At 50.7% G+C, this 16,458-nt stretch overlaps 1 protein-coding gene and 1 long non-coding RNA gene across 3 annotated transcripts; one reads left to right on the top strand and one right to left on the bottom strand.

Moving 5' to 3' along the window:
- The first annotated feature begins 135 nt into the window (after positions 1-135).
- On the top strand, positions 136-15,421 carry TTI1 (TELO2 interacting protein 1). 2 transcript variants are annotated; one of them, XM_072879492.1, is made up of 7 exons: positions 136-2,631; positions 3,118-3,306; positions 4,105-4,253; positions 5,110-5,250; positions 6,668-6,872; positions 7,617-7,704; positions 13,834-15,421. In XM_072879492.1, the coding sequence occupies exons 1-7, from the start codon at positions 333-335 to the stop codon at positions 14,066-14,068; spliced, it is 3,306 nt and encodes a 1,101-aa protein (XP_072735593.1). In that variant the 5' UTR covers positions 136-332; the 3' UTR covers positions 14,069-15,421. The 2 variants fall into 2 exon arrangements, with proteins under 2 accessions (XP_072735593.1, XP_072735594.1); XM_072879493.1 differs by having other exon boundaries at positions 9,475-13,976.
- On the bottom strand, positions 4,570-8,915 carry LOC140659631 (uncharacterized). Its single transcript, XR_012045174.1, has 5 exons — positions 8,798-8,915; positions 8,115-8,256; positions 6,922-7,061; positions 6,400-6,548; positions 4,570-4,712 (listed from the first exon to the last, which is right to left on the bottom strand). It is a non-coding gene; the product is annotated as an uncharacterized lncRNA (long non-coding RNA).
- Positions 15,422-16,458: the final 1,037 nt, after the last annotated feature.

Genomic DNA, 16,458 nt, shown 5'->3' with positions numbered 1-16,458 from the left:
TTGCGCGCACCCGGGACTTTTCTCACAGCACTCCCCCCCCTGCGCTCCGGTGGACTTTCTTTGTCGCGTTGACAGTCCCGGTTACCTCAACGTCACTTCCGGCACGTGGCCGCCCCGCTCCGGGAGCAGGTAGGCGCGCCGGCCCTCGGGGGCCGCCCCGGGCCCGGCCCCGAGCGCGGGGGGCGCAGCCCCGAGCGGGAGCCCGTGAGGCCGCCCCGGGCGCAGGCTGCGGGCCGCTGCCGCCCGGCCCAGCGCTGTGACAGCCCCGGCGGCCCGGCCCCCCCGGGGCCCCTCAGCTGCTGCTGCTGCCGCCGCCCTCCCGGCGCCCCGGCATGGCCGTCTTCGACACCCCCCAGGAGGCCTTCGGGGCCCTGCGCCCCGTCTGCGTGCAGCTGACGAGGGCGCAGACCACGGAGAACGTGGCGCGCCTGCAGGCCCACCTGGCCGCGGTCAGCGCCTCGGCCCTGCAGGAGCTGCAGGAGTACGTCCTCTTCCCCCTGCGCTTCGCCCTGAAGGTGCCGGGGCCCAAGCAGGAGCGCCTGGTGCAGAGCGTGGTGCAGTGCATTTCCTCCATCCTCGCAGCAACATGTGTGAAGAAGCAGGAGCTCCTGCAGGAGCTTTTTTCCGAGCTCTGTACGTGCCTCTCTCCCACCGCTGGCTCGAGCAAACCAGCCGCGCTGTCAGAGGAGTTAAAGCTGGCCGTAATCCAGGCACTCCACACCCTGATGCATTCAGCTTATGGGGATGTTATCTTGTCTTTGTATCAACCTTCCACTCTTCCTCTCTTAGGATTTGCTGTGTCTTTGCTTCTGGGCCTAGCAGAGCAAGAAAAAGCAAAGCAAATTAAGATCTCTGCTTTGAAGTGCTTACAGGTCCTAGTTCTGCAGTGTGACTGCCAGGAGCACCGACACCTAGATGAAGATGAGGCACAGCGGTGTGGGGATTTGTTTGCTTCTTTTCTGCCTGGGATTTCCATTACGCTGTCTCGGGTTATTACTGGAGACATCAAACAAGGTCACAAACCCACTGTTTCTGCCGTCAGACTCTTTTATCAGATTGTTGGCTTGGTAATGGCTGATGAACAGCTAGCCAGAATCCCAAAAAAGAAAGAAAAGCTGCCGGTGGAACAAAGCAGGATATCAGAACTAATGGTCCATAGAGGACCTGACTGGAGTAAAAGTACTGCCGAAAAACTCTGTCTCCTCCTGCATAAAATGGTTGAATTTTCTTCAGTTCACCCCCACTGGAAAGTGAGACTGGAGCTGGTGGAACTGGTCCACCACTTACTGAGGAACTGCAGTCAGTCGCTGGTGGACTCGTTCAGTCATCTTTTAAAGGCCTTGGTTGGGCTGGTGAACGATGAAAACAGCGAAGTCCAAAGCAGGTGTCACGAGGTTCTGCAAGGCATTGCAGAGCAGGGGATCGTAGCACAGAACAGGGCTCTTGCTGATGTCCTCTCCGAGAACCTCCATTCCCTTGCCACAGCTCTTCCTCGCCTGATGAACTCTCAGGACGACACAGGCAAGGTTTCCACTTTGAGCTTGTTGCTCGGCTATCTGAAGCTGCTGGGCCCCAAGATTAACATTGTCCTCAACTCCATATCCCACCTCCACCGTCTGTCCAAAGCGCTGATGCAAGTTCTGGAGTTGGACGCGACAGATGTGAAGATAGTGGAAGACAGACGCTGGGGCTGCGAGAGCGTGTGCGGACCTTCGGGCTCCTTGCAGCGTGGTGTGCAGAAAGGCAGATGTCAGAAGAAATACTTCCGCTTCTTCACAGAGGAGAAAGTTTTCCAGCTCCTTCAGCAAGTTTGTCGTGTTCTTGGCTACTACGGGAACCTCTATTTGCTTGTGGATCATTTCATGGGGCTGTACAGTGAATCTGGCATGTACCGAAAGCAGGCAGCGATGGTCCTCAATGAGCTGATCGCAGGAGCTGCTGGAATGGGGGTGGATGTCCTTCAGGAAAGGGAAATTTCCCTGAACATGGATGATCTCAAAGGGTCCATAATGTCCATTCTCGATGAGTACACAGACCAGGCGAACTGGTATTTGATCACCAGCACTGATGCAGAAGAAATCAGCCATGAGCACTCTGTGCAACATTCAGGACTTACTGCCCGTCCAGGAGGTGCGTGCAGCAGCATCCTCCTTCCGTCCCCAGAGCCGCACGTAACAACCCGCACCATGAACAGCAACATCTGGCAGATCTGCATCCAGCTGGAAGGCGTTGGCTGCTTTGCTGCTGTCCTTGGGAAGGAGTTCCGGTTGCTTCTGCTGTCAGCTCTCTACCCTGTGTTGGAGAAGGCTGGTGACAAGACTCTGCTCATCAGCGAGACAGCACTGGGGACGCTGGTAGACATATGCGAGGCCTGCAGTTATGACTCTGTGCAGTCTTTGATTAATGAGAATTCTGACTATCTGGTGAATGGGATTTCCCTGAATTTGCGCCAGCTGGCACATCAGCCACGTGCTTCCCAGGTCCTGGACACTATGCTGAGGCATTCAGATGCCAGCTTGCTGCCACTGGTAGAAGACGTTATCCAAGATGTCTTGTCTACACTAGATCAGTCTTACAATAACCAGGCTTCCACTTTCCTCACGGTCCTCCACTCAGTCATGGCAGCTTTAGGTACCTAAATGATGTTTGCTTTGTGTAATTCAGTCTTACTGTAACCAAGGGTACTTGTCTTTGACCTTTCAACTTGCCATGGGAGATTTCAAGTAGCTGAGGTACTGCAGCGTGATGGCAACTTTGCTTTGCTTGGTGGGCCAGCTCTCAAGCAAAGATTGCCAACAGCTTCTGCTCTCCACAACCGGTTTCTGTTGGTCTGGCCTGCAGACTTGCAGGAACATGGCCTCTAGTGGTTGAGAAAGGATGGATTTGCTACTCCCATAAGTGTTCTGTAGAAGCATGTGTTTTCCTGTTTACATCGGGGTTTTAACATTCTCATACTATCAGGGAGGTCATGGTGATGTGACAGCAGGTGCCCGATTCTGTAGTTCAGTCCCACGAGACTTGAGAGTCACGTTCATCTCTCAAGGAGTCTGTGGTACCTTGCTGACTTGCAGGAGGGGATCGTGATTACTTAGTGACATATCAGTTCCTTTTTTGCAGTCCAGTGGTTTGGATCATCCTGCAGCGAGGAACACCAGCAAAGGCAGACTGCCGAGTGGCAGAGCAGGACTTTGTCCCAGGGGCAGCAGGTGCTGACAAGGCAAGAAGTGGAACGATTCTTCCTTGACTATATCAGACAGAAGCAGATCGCAGACGGCAATCTTCCTGACACAGGGGATGACGAGGCAGGTCAGTATTGTGCATGACTGGAGAAGAGTACGTTCAACTTGGAGAAAGACCGTGACCTCTGAGGTTTCCTGTTGTCAGATGGGAGACTTGGGACCAGGCTGAAAGCCTAGCACACTCCTGACAGTCTCAGGTCTGCTTTGAGCTGACCTTAGCTCATGTAAGGTGCTGCTGGGTGTTCTTGTTTCATTCTATGTGGGAGGGGTAGTGAAATGTTTGCAGAACAAGGCTTGTCTAGCTCTAAGACGCAGGCACACTGTGTTTTTCCTTACCTCATAACCGGCCATTTGGGTTCAGGACCCAAAGTTTCCTCTTTCCAGGACCCTACTGCATTTTCCTCACCCTCCCTTGGGACTCCCTGTACCATTTTCTCCTGGCTAATGATGCCACCGCTCCCTTCTCACTTGGCCTTGGCAGGGCATGCAGACATTCATATAGGGAACTTTTTAGTCTTTACTGGGCTATGCTGCAATCCTGACCTTTAAATACTTCATCTTTAAATACCCAGGCTTTTTGGTTTTAATAAAAATCAATGGGAAATAAGTCCATGCTGGGGAGAGACTGCAAATGTCAGACCAACTGCATTGTCCAGTAAAGAAAGCAAACCTTCCCTAGTCCCACACTCAACTGAATGTGACGCTTAACTTGCACAACTCAAGCGCAGACTTGACTATATCTAAATATGTTAAAAAATGCCAAAGGCCTCACTTGGGAATTTGCAGAGTAGTTGTGGGTCAGTATTGTGATCTCCCAGAACTTCCAAGTCATTTTCATGGCTTCAGTAATGGTTTTGTCTTCCAGATGAGGTTCCCCCCCTTGCTAAGCTGGAGCCAAACAACTCTGACGCAGAAGGAGAAAGTCCACTGCCAAGCCATGCTCAGCTGGCCAAAGATGTGATGGAGAGGTGCATCCACTTGCTGTCTGATGGGAACCTCCGAGTGCGGCTGAAGGTTAGTAAACGCCGGCTTTGAGGGGACAGGTGGTGCCCGTGAAGGGGGCTGGTAGTTCGTCAACCCGTGCACGATCCATGTTGGGCTTCCTGCCATAATGAGGTTAGTGCTGCCATGTGCTTATTCGGGACAGACCCTGCAAGTCTGGCAAGAGACAGGGAGACCGTTCTCTGGGAGTAGTCTGGTTTAGGAATGGCAGCCAGGCTGAACAGAATCTTAAGGGTGGCTTCGTATCAGGCGCCTTCCCTTGGTGCTCACGATAGTCAAGTCTTGTGCCTCAGCCTTTGGTGGAGGAGGCAGAAGCATCTTTCTCCCATCTAGGCCTCCCATCCCCCTTCCTCAGACTGTAGTGCACAGACTGATGAACATTTCTGAAGTTGCTGGGGTGATGATAAGCAGGGCTAAAAGCCTGGGTTTTTTTTAATTATGAAATTCCTTTGAAGGTGGCCTCCTTTTAAACTGCAAAGCGAGACAGAAAATGCAGCAGTGAGGCATAACCCAGATTCTTACCACAGAGGCCCCAGCCCTACCAGGTGATCCTGCTGCTGTGCCACAGGAGCAGTAGGGTCCTAGTGCACAGCTCAGCCTGCAGAATCAGGCCAGAAATCACACCCTGGTTACAGCCCGGCTCCGTAGCCCAGCACAAGTCATGTCACTGTGCTACTTGTCCCTTTCCGAACAGGCCTGTGTTCCGTGCACTGTTCTGTTATCCCAGTTCATGCTGAGGTAAAACTGTACCCTTTTGTATTAAAGCCCTTCTTTCTCCTGCTCCCTGGTGTGACGCTGGGGATCCACCTGAATGCCCGGTGCTGCTGGCGCTGCAGCGCTCAGTCTGTTACCTACCCCTCCTGCCCAGGTCCTGGATGTGCTGGAGCTCTGTGTAATTGTGCTGCATCCTCACGGAAACCATCTGCTTCCCATGGCTCATCGCGTCTGGCCAGCTCTCGTCACCCGGCTGATTAGTGATGACCCTCTGGCAGTGCTCAGAGCCTTCAAGGTACAGCAGCGAATCTCTGCCAACAGCCTTCAAGCTGGTGCTTAGAAGGCAAGCGGCTCGGGCATTGCTGTGGCCCGTGAGAGAAGCACTGAGCTTGTGGAGTGATTTTTTTTTAAATGTGGTTCGGAACAGAGTGTCACCACCCTGCAGCAGGTAGGCTTGTACCACTCCCACTGCAGCTTGTCCACAGATAAAACCTTGACACTGTTCTTAGGGGGAAACAGCAATACTGGTGGTATGGCAGGGAAGAGGAAAACAGTCCTTTTACAGCCTGAGCAGCTGTCAGAGGCACTGTATAGTGCAACTTGCCCTTGCCGGAGCCACAGTCTCAGCATCCCCCGTTGGAAGTCTTAGACTGAAGAGAAGGGATTGGTTCGCAATTGAGGCATTGGCAGGGGAGGGGAGAGGTAAGCAAAGACTTAGCCTCATAACAACACTGTTAAAGAGCTCCTGACCATGTCAACTGACTGCATTCTCTTCCTGACTCACAAGTTGGATGATAAAGCATGTTTCCAAAGGCTGCCAGTCCCAGGGTTTCGCCAGGCTTCCTCTGCTGTGCAGAATGGGATTCATTTTAGAATCCTTCAGTGCGAATAAAAGAAGAGTTGATTCCCCAAATTCAAGAAGCCATACACTAGAATTTCAGAGTAGCCATATCTCACATATGCCTGCCCTAAAAGCAGGGAGAGATGGCTACACAAAAACTAATTAACTCTTGAAGAGTTCAAGGGATCATTACAGTTAGCACTGAGTTTGGGTTTTGTTATAAGAAATCCCCTCTGAGTATCCTCCTTCCTAAATCTCAGGACAGGAAGCGTAGTATCAGTGTAAGCCAAACACAACCAGCATCTCGGTCCTGTACTCTAAGACCATGGGCTTAATGAAGTTCCAGGAGAGAACCCTGTTCTGGCCACATGGATCCCCCCTTCATTTTTACGTGTATTTAAGGCCATTCTCTAGGCCAGTTTGGTTTTCATCCTGGGCACACACCAATAGTGCTGGGTGCCCTATGCTGTAGCCAATTGGCCTTTCTGTTCACTGGCATGCTTGTAAAGATGGACTGTTTCTGCCCCAAAGATTATTTATATTTTAATGGCATTTTCCATCAGAGGCTCCTCCAGCAATTCCGAATTCACAAGCTGCTCTTACCTTTACTGTGATAATGACAGAGGGGCAGTCCCAGGAGGTTAGCCAACTGAAACTGAAGAGCAGGGTGCAGGTCACTCGGCCTCTCCATCAAGCGTTCGCCTTCTGCTCATTATGGGAAATTGTGGCAGGTGTGCTCACGTTGCTCTCAACTGCAAAAAAATTATCGAGGGAGAACAAATGCCTTATCCCCGGAGCTGGTGAGGATTGCTGAGCTCCTCCCAGACCTGTATGTGCACTTATCCTCCAGTAACTGATCTTTCTCCACTAGGTGCTGTGTACCCTGGCTCAGAACTGTGGGGACTTTCTGAGGCAGAGATTCTCCAGAGATGTTCTGCCTAAACTGACCAGTTCCCTCCTCAGCCAGGCCCCGGCAAGTGCCAGAGCCGGGCCTGTGTACAACCACACGCTTGCCTTCAAGTTGCAGCTGGCTGTGTTGCAGGGACTGGGTTCTCTGTGCGAGAAGTTGGACATGGGTGAGTACCGGGGAAAGTATAGGTTGTATGAGATCTCTGCTGGACTTACCTCTTCTCCTTTCATCTCAACTGGCCAGGCCTGCACTTGCTTCTTATCCTTCTCCTGCCCCATGGGATTGATTTCCTGATCTTCTCCAGCCTCATCCCATTCAGGTCCTGCTGGGCCTTAATCTGTCCTCTTTGAGAGCTCTGTATGGAGGGGGTGGTCACTCTTTACTCCCAGGAGACAAATGGGAGAGGAGATTCCCAGCACCTTGCAGAACCTGACTGCTCATCTCACTTGTGCATGAGAAGTGGGTATAAAGTGGAGTGCCTGGGTTGCTGCAGCTAGGCCTGTTGAGCCATGCTTTGTTCTTAATTAACTGAAGAACTGGAGCCCAGATAAGACTTCTGGCTAACTTGACTGGGTCCATTTTGGGGCATCTCTCTGGGTGACCCTTTAAATGCAGTATATCGCATTCTTCTACTGAATGAAACTCTCTGAAATTCTCCTAGGTTAAATTTCTGGAGCTGACTTTGATGAGGGAGGAGGTTTGCTGGCTAGTTGCTCTTTTCCTCTCTCAATGCCCTTGATTGCTTTCCTAGCTTTGCAGCAAGATGCTCAAGAGGCAAGGTCAGAAGAGCTCTGGGTCAGACAGTTCAAAGGCTCAGAAGCCTCTTGCTGCCAATTTAGAGCTGATGCTGTTAGGCAGCAGCTGCTGAGTAGGTTACCTCCTACCCTTCTTTTCTGTTCCATTTCTGCAGGTGAGAGTGACCTGAATAAAGTGGCAGATGCCTGCCTGATTTACCTCAGTGTCAAGCAACCCATGAAATTGCAAGAAGCTGCCCAGAGGTAATGTCTCTTAAATGCAGGTGTATCAGGTGTACAAATAACGTGGGTCGGAGGGAGCATGGTAACCCCTTTCCTTTTGCACCTTTCCCTTTCCTCCTTCCGTCCTGTTTGAGTTCTGTACAACAGGGTCTCACATGGAAGTTAACCCCTTTCTCTGGTGAAGTGTCATTTACTGCCCAAAATGAGCTAGAGGGGTTAGCTTGCCCACACGTTAGAGCTGACTTTCAGATTACCTTGCAGTGCATGTGGGGACAGAGGGGGAAGATGTGCTTCTTGCTTTTTTGTAACTGCCTCCTATGCTGGAATACTTAGGGCTCTTGGCCCACTGGTGGCACAAAACTGCAGAGGGGAAGACAGCTCTGCAAGAGGATGTGCCAAAATACATGGGAATGTATTTTATCACTTAATACCTTTGGCAGTCTGGGGGATTTACTTCTGTTATCCTTCCATTTTCCCTGGGCTCCGGTGATCATGTCAACCCAGGCTCTGCCAGGTGGACCGGAGTTTGTTTGGGGAGCTGTCAGTCTTGGCACCAGTCTTGCTCTGAGAAGGCTGGGAGAGGTTAAAAGAGCACAAACAGTTTAGGTGAACACACAGCAGCCCTAGGAAGTGTTGACAGACATACTTTGCTGCCTGGTGTACAAAATCCTGCTCAGCGTGTTCCTGCTGTCAGGATAAGAAATCACTCTTGTCATATGTTGTCATCTGGAAGCAAGGCCAGAGATTTCAGCAGACAAAACGAGTCCAGTTACAGAACATGGAAAGTGAATAAGCAAGCCGTGCACCTCTGTCTCTGCTGAAGGACAGGGGTAAAAGCCCCCCTCTTTCTGTGTGGCCAACCCTCCCCTCCCCTGAGGGGAGAGGAAGCCAGCGGTGAGCAGGTTCAGCAGGCACTGCGGATTTCGGAGGGCAGGCTGCTGAAAAGGGAAGAGCTGCCAGTTCCCTTTCACCTGAGCGCAGGCCTCCCAGGGGGGTGCAGGGTGTGAAGGGCTTTTGTGTGGCTGGGCAGCAGTTTAGACAGAGAGCTCTCTCAGAAGCTGTAGCCGTACCTTTGTTTGTATTCCTGCGCTGGTGAGAGTAGGTTTATTTTTACCTTAGTGGCTTTTATTGCATCGCAGCAGGCTTCAGCAGCATTTGTTCTGCAAAGGCGTTCTTCGCTGTAGGCTTGCATACCCTTAATACAATAAAGCGTTCATCTGTGTAAGCAATGCTGGAATGGAAAGCAGAACACCAGGATTTATCTAGATATTTGGAATCTTAAGCTTTTAAATCATTAACAAAGCAGTCTGAAAAGCTGCGCAATTTCCCCCCACAGCAGGGGTGGGGGGAAATACTGAATTAGCCCTATGACGTGATAGGGTCATTAGAAGCTATATTGTGAAGCAAGCTTACTGTTATTGGAGAGAAAGGGCAGCAAAGTTCAGGGCAAGTAACATTTTTCTCCTGTATATTATTTTTATTCTATTTTAAGGGAAAAATGCCACATGTTACAGTGCTCCCCCCCCATGCCTTTGATGCACCATACATAACATATTTCACTGAACAAAGCAAGGTCTTCTGTCAACAGCGCTCTCATGTGTAGCTCTGTTGGCCAGACACATACATGCACTGAGGCATGGATCATGTCTGGCTGATATTAACCATACATATGGCAGTACTTGTAGTTTTCTTTTTTCAGTTTAGCCCTCTCTGATCCCCGGTCCTGAAGCCTGGATGGATCAGAGTTAAACGTATCATGATCACTTTTAACTATAGTACTCATTATACGAGGTTTCAGCTTGGAGAAGTCAAAATCAGTTTGCACCGTAACAATCTGCTCCGGCGCCAGGATAAGAATCACTTCTCAGCCACGCTTCACCTTCCTTTCTCCAGCTGCTCAGCCACCGGATTCCTGTAAGCTCCGGTCCTTTTCCTTGCTCTCCATGTTCCTGAAAGTAATCCTGCAAACTGACACAGGTTGTCACATGTAAGGCCCTTTCCATCTAGGCAAGGGCAATGTTATCAGCCTGCTACATTAAAAGTTCTGCATTTTAAATGCTTCTAAAAACAGACAGACCAGAACTAATCTTAGCCACAGCATGAGTGCCAACATACGTCACATAACTCAGCTTTATCACTGCAGAAATCATACAAGGTAAAAAGATGGTTGGAATCGGCTTGCCATGTTGATTTATACTAACTGGCCTTTGCTCAGCTTTTTGGATTCTTACTCAACTCATGAGTTGTGACCTGCCAAGAAGAAGGTCAGGTCTTACAAAGTCAGTTGTAGCTCCAATAACTCCCTGCACTGACTAAGTGAGGATTCTGTAGGTATGCGAAGGGCTAAGCAGGAATTTTTGGCCAAGGTGCTGGAGACACACACACAGACACAGAGACACACACACACACACACACACACACAGCTTTGGCTGTCATCCAGGGATGTTATCGTGCCCCAAGGAGGCTGCTTAATCCTATTTATGGGACCCTGTAGATGAACCGGTGGGAGTAAGTGAATTTTGTAACTGCAGCTTCATGCAATACTCAACAGGCAAAAATAGATGCTGGGAAAAAAAAGAACTCCAGCATGTCTGAGGAAGAGAAAATGGGACAATAGGCTTTATTATAAGATGACTCCTGGGAGTATTCCAGGAGAAGAATATTATCCAAAGCTTGGGAAAAAAAAAAAAATACTGAAGAGGAGTTTGGGAAGGCTAGGGAACACTAGACACATCTTTGCTTTCACTGAAAATAAGCCAGTGTAACTGTGGGTAAAGTGACCAAAAACACTTGAGCAGCTATGGGGTGGTGGTGTGGGGCCCAGCATTGGGAACAAGGCAGGGGGGAAGATGGTGTAAACAAAGTCACAGTGTGTAAATCTGAGCTTCTCATCAATTTTTGCATCATCCCCGACAAGTTTTTCACTTTGGGGAAAAAAAAAAAAACTTTGAAGGAAAAGAGATTAAGAAATGGGCCTTGGCTTATGTCCACACTTCACAAACAGTTCTGCATTTTTTCAGTTTGAAGTGATTGTTTTGAAATTTACACTTAATTCCTAATAAACATTTACAGCCTGTGAAGTTTACCATTTGACCTTTTGGCCAACAGTCTGGATAGGAATGGTTTCTTTTCCAGGATGCGGAAATAATTTCCGCAGTTCTTACTGAAGCCTGTGGTGAACTGTAGCTAGCTAAACATTCAGCAGAGATGCAAAAGCCAGAAAGACTTGTCCCTTGCCAGCCTGTTCACTGTGCCATGGCTTTGCTTAGAGCTTGGGAAGAGACAAGGCAACAGAATAGGCAAACTCTGCTCTGTGCTAGCAGAATAAAAGTTGTTTAGCACAACTGGAACAAATATGAGCTATTTTTGGACCTTTCTAGATACCAAAGTCAATTATGCAGCATACCTCTTTTGGTTTGATTGTGTAGTTTATTGGATACTTATTGACAGCTGTCATTCGCAAGCTGGGCTGAAGTACACTAAAACAGCCACCTGCACAAGGCAAAATTCAATAAAATTATATTTAAGTAAAAAAAAAAAGGCAACAACAGAAAACAAACCTGGATTAACCCCAGGATTCTTTGCCATGGAAACAGGTTGCTTAGAAACTACCCCAGAGTTAGTTTGAAAATGTAAAAGTCAAGTTGTGCTTTAAGCTGCGCAGCACTCCAGGTTATCAGGAGATAATCACACGCCTCAGGCCATTACGGGCACAAGAGGCAGTGGAGTTCTCCAGGGACCAGCTAATCTCTTGAGGGTTGCTCTCACCACAGAGCAGCTGATTGGGATGAGGTTGGAGAGCAGGATATCTTTGCTGTGAATAAAAGAGGTAAAGTTGTGCATGTGCCGGAGAAGTGGAAGCCGGCTGAATAGTATTCCCTGTTCCCATGTTTACTTCACAGTGATTCATCTTTCTTGCCCGGTCCTATCCACCCCAGCCATAAGGAGCGAGGATTATTTCTGTGCAGCTGCCCACCAGCAGCAGCCCATCATAAGCTAGGGGCAACCACTGGGACCTGCTGTTTGCTGGCAGGCAGCTGCACGCTCACACTGTTGTGGCCAAGCGAGCGCCAGGAGAGCGCTGGCAGGCGGCAGGGCTTGGAGCGCTGGCGCAGGGATGTCAGCAGGTGCAAGCTCTAGACCCTGCCCCAGCGAGCCTGCCTGCACTTTACTCAGCCTGGCACCCGGGAGGCTGGCACTCGGGTCGGGCCAGTCCTCCCTTTTCCAGTCAACACAGCTGCGGTAACAAAGCCGGGGGAGCGGAGAGCCCCGTGAGCTCACCTGCGTCCGGCCGTCCCCCAGAAAGAAGGCACGTTGCTGACGCACTTGCTGCCAAGCAAAGCTATCGCTTTGGAGCACGTTCACGCTGGGTTCCTCTGGAGCAGACAGATAGGCACTGCAAGCACCTTCAGGAGGGGACACTGCCAACAGCTTGCAGTGGCAACGTCATCCCTCGTTGCCATTCAGAGACCTGCCCTGAGAGACAGGCAAGTGGTTAACGGCAGACAGGCAAAAGCAACAGCTCTGGCTGCTCATGGAGTAACGAGTCATACAGCCAAAAGATTACTGTGAAGAGATGAGGGAGCTTTCTAGTGCCTCCATCTCATTTCTGTGCTTTTTCAGGTTACCCATGGCACTGCACTCCCTTTCAGAGGAGAGCTTCTAAAAGGGATTTCTGCCTGCTCTACATAGGAAGCAAGCTCATTGTAGGGATAAAAGTTCTTCAGGGAGAAGTTTTGACAGCAGTCAGGTCTTGATTGTGTGTGGCTTTTGTAGCAGGTGGTCTTTGATTTTAGAAAGGGGAAGTTCTGTCCTGTGCTGCTTGGGGGAACAGAGACAGACCTACCCTCCCATATCTCTTCACGGTACCTCTCCCAGCTGTTCTCCTCATGGCCCCATGATTTCAGTAGAAACTAGAAACCTGAAGATCTGTGGCTAGGCATTTACTGGGGTCTTGGAAAGCTGACCCATAAGTTTGGCGAGTGCTGCTTACCCTTGGTGCCCATAGTCTCAGTGGGAGCACAGAGTACTCAGCGCTGTGCCGGAGGAGGCCTTGCAGTGCTGTCAGGGCAGCCTGCAAATTCTAGTTTAATTCTGTACATGGCACAGCCAGAGAACTCAATACCAGTTAAGCCCAATATGCCTTCTGTGCATTAAACACTGACACAGACCTTGCCAGGCCCAAAGGTTACCGACAATGAGCACTGGCAGGAAGAAATGAGCAAGTGTAGGTCACGCACATCAGCCTTTTGCTCCTCGGAGCTTCCTGCAGGACTTGCTGCAAGACTGTCCGCAGCATCGTTGTTAGAGCAGCTCACAGCTGGAGTCAGAAGTGTGAAGTGCATACTCGGAAGTCAAATCCCCCATCTTAACCTGGGGTATTGACAGTCAAAGTGAAAAGCATTAGAGGAAGTTGTCATTCCTCTCTTCCTCTATTCTATTGTTAATTAAGGTTTTGTTTTTAAAAGAAAATCCTGCTTTGTGAAAGGTGCTGTGTAAAAGGAAGAAAATTTGGAGGCAGCTAATAAGGATTTGGGATGAGGGGACACCTCAGGAAAGGAAAAGCGCTCAATGCAGCATTCAGCTCTACTTGTGGCCCAGCCTGGAGAGCTGTCCAGAAATACCCTTGTTTTTACCACCTCTGAAAAGGGAGAGAAGCCCACATGGGTTGACCCCCTCACTCCCCAAAAACCAGAGAGGGTGGTGAACAGTATACAAAACTAAGAGCTCTACAGGAGCGCTTGTCCAACACACGCCAGATGTAAGTAGCGTGCGCAATACTCTGCGGTCACCTCTAGCACTTGGGACAGGCTGATTTAGAAAGGCTTTTGCCAGCAGCAGCCCATGATGCTGAGACCAAAGCCTGGGTCAGTTATTCACCAGCTGCTTGTCTGATGTCGATAACTTACTGTGTAGCATAGTAACTGTTTTTCTCCTACTTCCCAGTAGATGTGAAACACTGAACTGTCTTCTCTTGGGCACAGGAGCCATTTGAATGGCTCTCTCTAATGAGCCTTCAAGTCTGTTCAGCTGTCGGAGGTTGCAGACACCATCGAAGCTTTCCATAGCTCTCTGTTAATGACCCTGTTGGGTGCCAATCAAAGGGCCTTCTCTCCTTACTCTTTCCTTTCTTCCCACTGTTTTCCAAAGTGTTTTCCTCCACTTAATGCACGTGGACCCTGACAGCACCTGGCTCCTCCTGAACGAGGTCTGCTGCCCTCACCCGTACGAGCCCCCCCACATCAGCCTGCAGCCCGTGAAGCTAAGCGGGATGGGGAGGCAGCGGAACGAGTTCACCGACAACGTCCTGCTCCTGCTGGAGAGGCTGCAGCAGCGGGAGAGCACGACGGCATGGGCCGGCACCCACGAGGCATCTCCTCCTTGACAGACCCACGCAGCGGCTGGGAGGGGAGAGAGGAGCCACTGGGACAGAGCTTACCTGGGACAATCCCGTCATTTAGGCCCCGAATCGTTCTGGGGCAGAGGAGGGATCGCCCAGTCTGGGGCACTGGCCAAGACACCCTGCCATGGGCGGAAGATTTGTAAACAGTGTTTGAGGCTGAGGTGGGTACATTGCCCCAGTTCCTCCTGGCTTGTACCTCTCTGCACATGGTGCTGGAGAGAAATCCAAGGGTCATAGCACATCTATTTCAAGTTCTTCGGTACAAAGAGGGAGTAACTTTCCAGAAATTACTTCCCAACACTCGGTCCTTGGGTGGTGCCCTTCAGCACCCCCCACCCCCTCTGACCTCCTCACAGCCCTGACATTCCCTCCTGCTCTCAGCTGGACAATGATTGCCAACTCAAAACAAAGAGCTTTTTCTGGCCTTAACCCTTCCCAGGGAGAGAATCTGGTTTGGGGTGCGTTAAAAACCTTTGCTTTTTAAAACCAGTTAATACCAGAAAAAGTTAAAATGCATTTCCAATAAATTCCTCACCAGTATCACTGGCAAGAACAACATGTCCTCTTAGAAACATCCAGGCTGTTCCTTATAGTTTGCAGTTTGCTAAGACTGGCTGCTGAGACCAGCCAAATGCGTTGTGCTCCCCGATTCTCACCACTGAGTGAGAGGGATTCTTTAGAAAAACGGCCAGCTCTGATTTACAGCTTCCAAGTGATTTAAGACTCCTCCTCGTTCCCAGATTGCCTGCCGTTCTCGCAGGCCATTTCTTAGACCTCACAGAGTTCTAACACCCGCCCCAAGGAGAATTAGATGAAATATCTACCCGTGCCCCAGTACAGCCCCCCAGGTGGGTGCGTACGTGGTCAGACGATGCAGGCGGTGACATCAGGTGTGCACGGGGTGGTACCACAGCAGTGCCACGGTTTGCTTGAGCAGGTGTAGCACAGCGCAGCGACCAGAGATGACGACGAGTCTTTGGGGTCTGCTTGCTGCCCTGCCAAAGGGCCTCCCCTCCAGAACACGGCGCGGGCTCACCGCTCACCTGGAAGCTGCTGTCGCGTACTCCAGCTCCCGAGTCCTCCAGGCTCCGTCCCTAGAGACCGTCTGCAGGTGCTGCTTGCCTTGGCTGCGCCCAGACCACGCCGTCTCCTGGATTCGTCAGCTTCACCCAGAGCAACTTCTGGCAGCGGGCTGCCTTCCGACAGGCCCTTGTGAAAGTGTTGTGCTGGTAAAGCAAAGGGACAGATCTTGACTGTAAATTTGGAAGCAAGCTCAGACATGCAAAAACCAAAGCAATAAACTGATTGTTACACGGAACAGGCTCTGTGCATCGCTGTTGGGGATCCGGGTGAGAGTCCAAAACGCGTCTCAACTGTTGGGACCAAGGGGTCTGCTGCTGGCACCCACACCCTCCCCAGCTGAGATTACCTCCCCTTGTCACCCCAGTTTTGTTCAGACTTTACTCCTGGTTGCTTCTCCAGGAAGAACACAAGTCAATGGCTTTTTACCAGGTAGGACAGGGCTGCAGTTCAGCTTTCATCCTTTAATGCTTTTTTAAATGTGTATTTAGTGCTTAACATTGGGTTGGATTTTGTACAAAACAACCCTTCAGAGTTGATCTGACAGGGGAAGACAGGAGAGGCGGAAAGGTGAAATGCTACCTTTGGTCTCCAAAGCACCCTTGGGGTTGGTGCAGAATTTTCTGGATTGTTGTAGCACTTGATAAAACTCATTTGTCAGGTGCACGCGCTGCATCCAACCCATCTCTGCCTTGCCTTCAGCGCTGGCTGGAGCTCACACGTGACAAATCAGCCGCACGGCGATGGTGTTCAGTGCTCCTGCCCAAACCATCTGTTCCGGTCTCTCCACCCACCGCCAGCAGCGCAGGGCCGTCACGGGCTCCCCAGGGGCTGCCCCTCATGCCAGGGAGGTGCAAGTGCAGCATTGCCATGGGAAACCTGTGCCATCTTCCTGCAGCTGGGTATCGGCCCCCAAACCAGCCCGCTGAGAAGCAGCCCTCCTATTACCGGGCATCGCTGGCTGGTCACGGGCTGCAGACGGGCAAGTGATTTATCTGCACGTGCTCTGCTCCGATTGAATTGGTCACCTCTGGGAAGCAGAAGTAGCCCAGCCTTGCTGGATTCACCTCCGCCGAGACAAGGCAAGCTTGAAAGAAAAACGGATAACCTTTGTTCTAGCTTTTTTTAGAATAAAGTTATACAGGTTTCTGAAAGGAAAAGCATAAAAGCAAACGGCATCTGCAGTATCCACCACAGCGAAACACCTCCCTGGCTGCCTTCCCAGCACCAGCCCTGTAAACCCGCCCGGGTTTCGGCGGCCAGCCCGTCCTGCCCAGCCGCAGCGACGCCGC

Source organism: Ciconia boyciana, chromosome 14 (assembly GCF_034638445.1).
Source record: "Ciconia boyciana chromosome 14, ASM3463844v1, whole genome shotgun sequence".
Lineage (NCBI taxonomy): Eukaryota > Metazoa > Chordata > Aves > Ciconiiformes > Ciconiidae > Ciconia > Ciconia boyciana.
The sequence above is the reverse complement of the archived record's forward strand: the minus strand, read 5'-3'. Positions and strand labels throughout refer to the sequence as shown.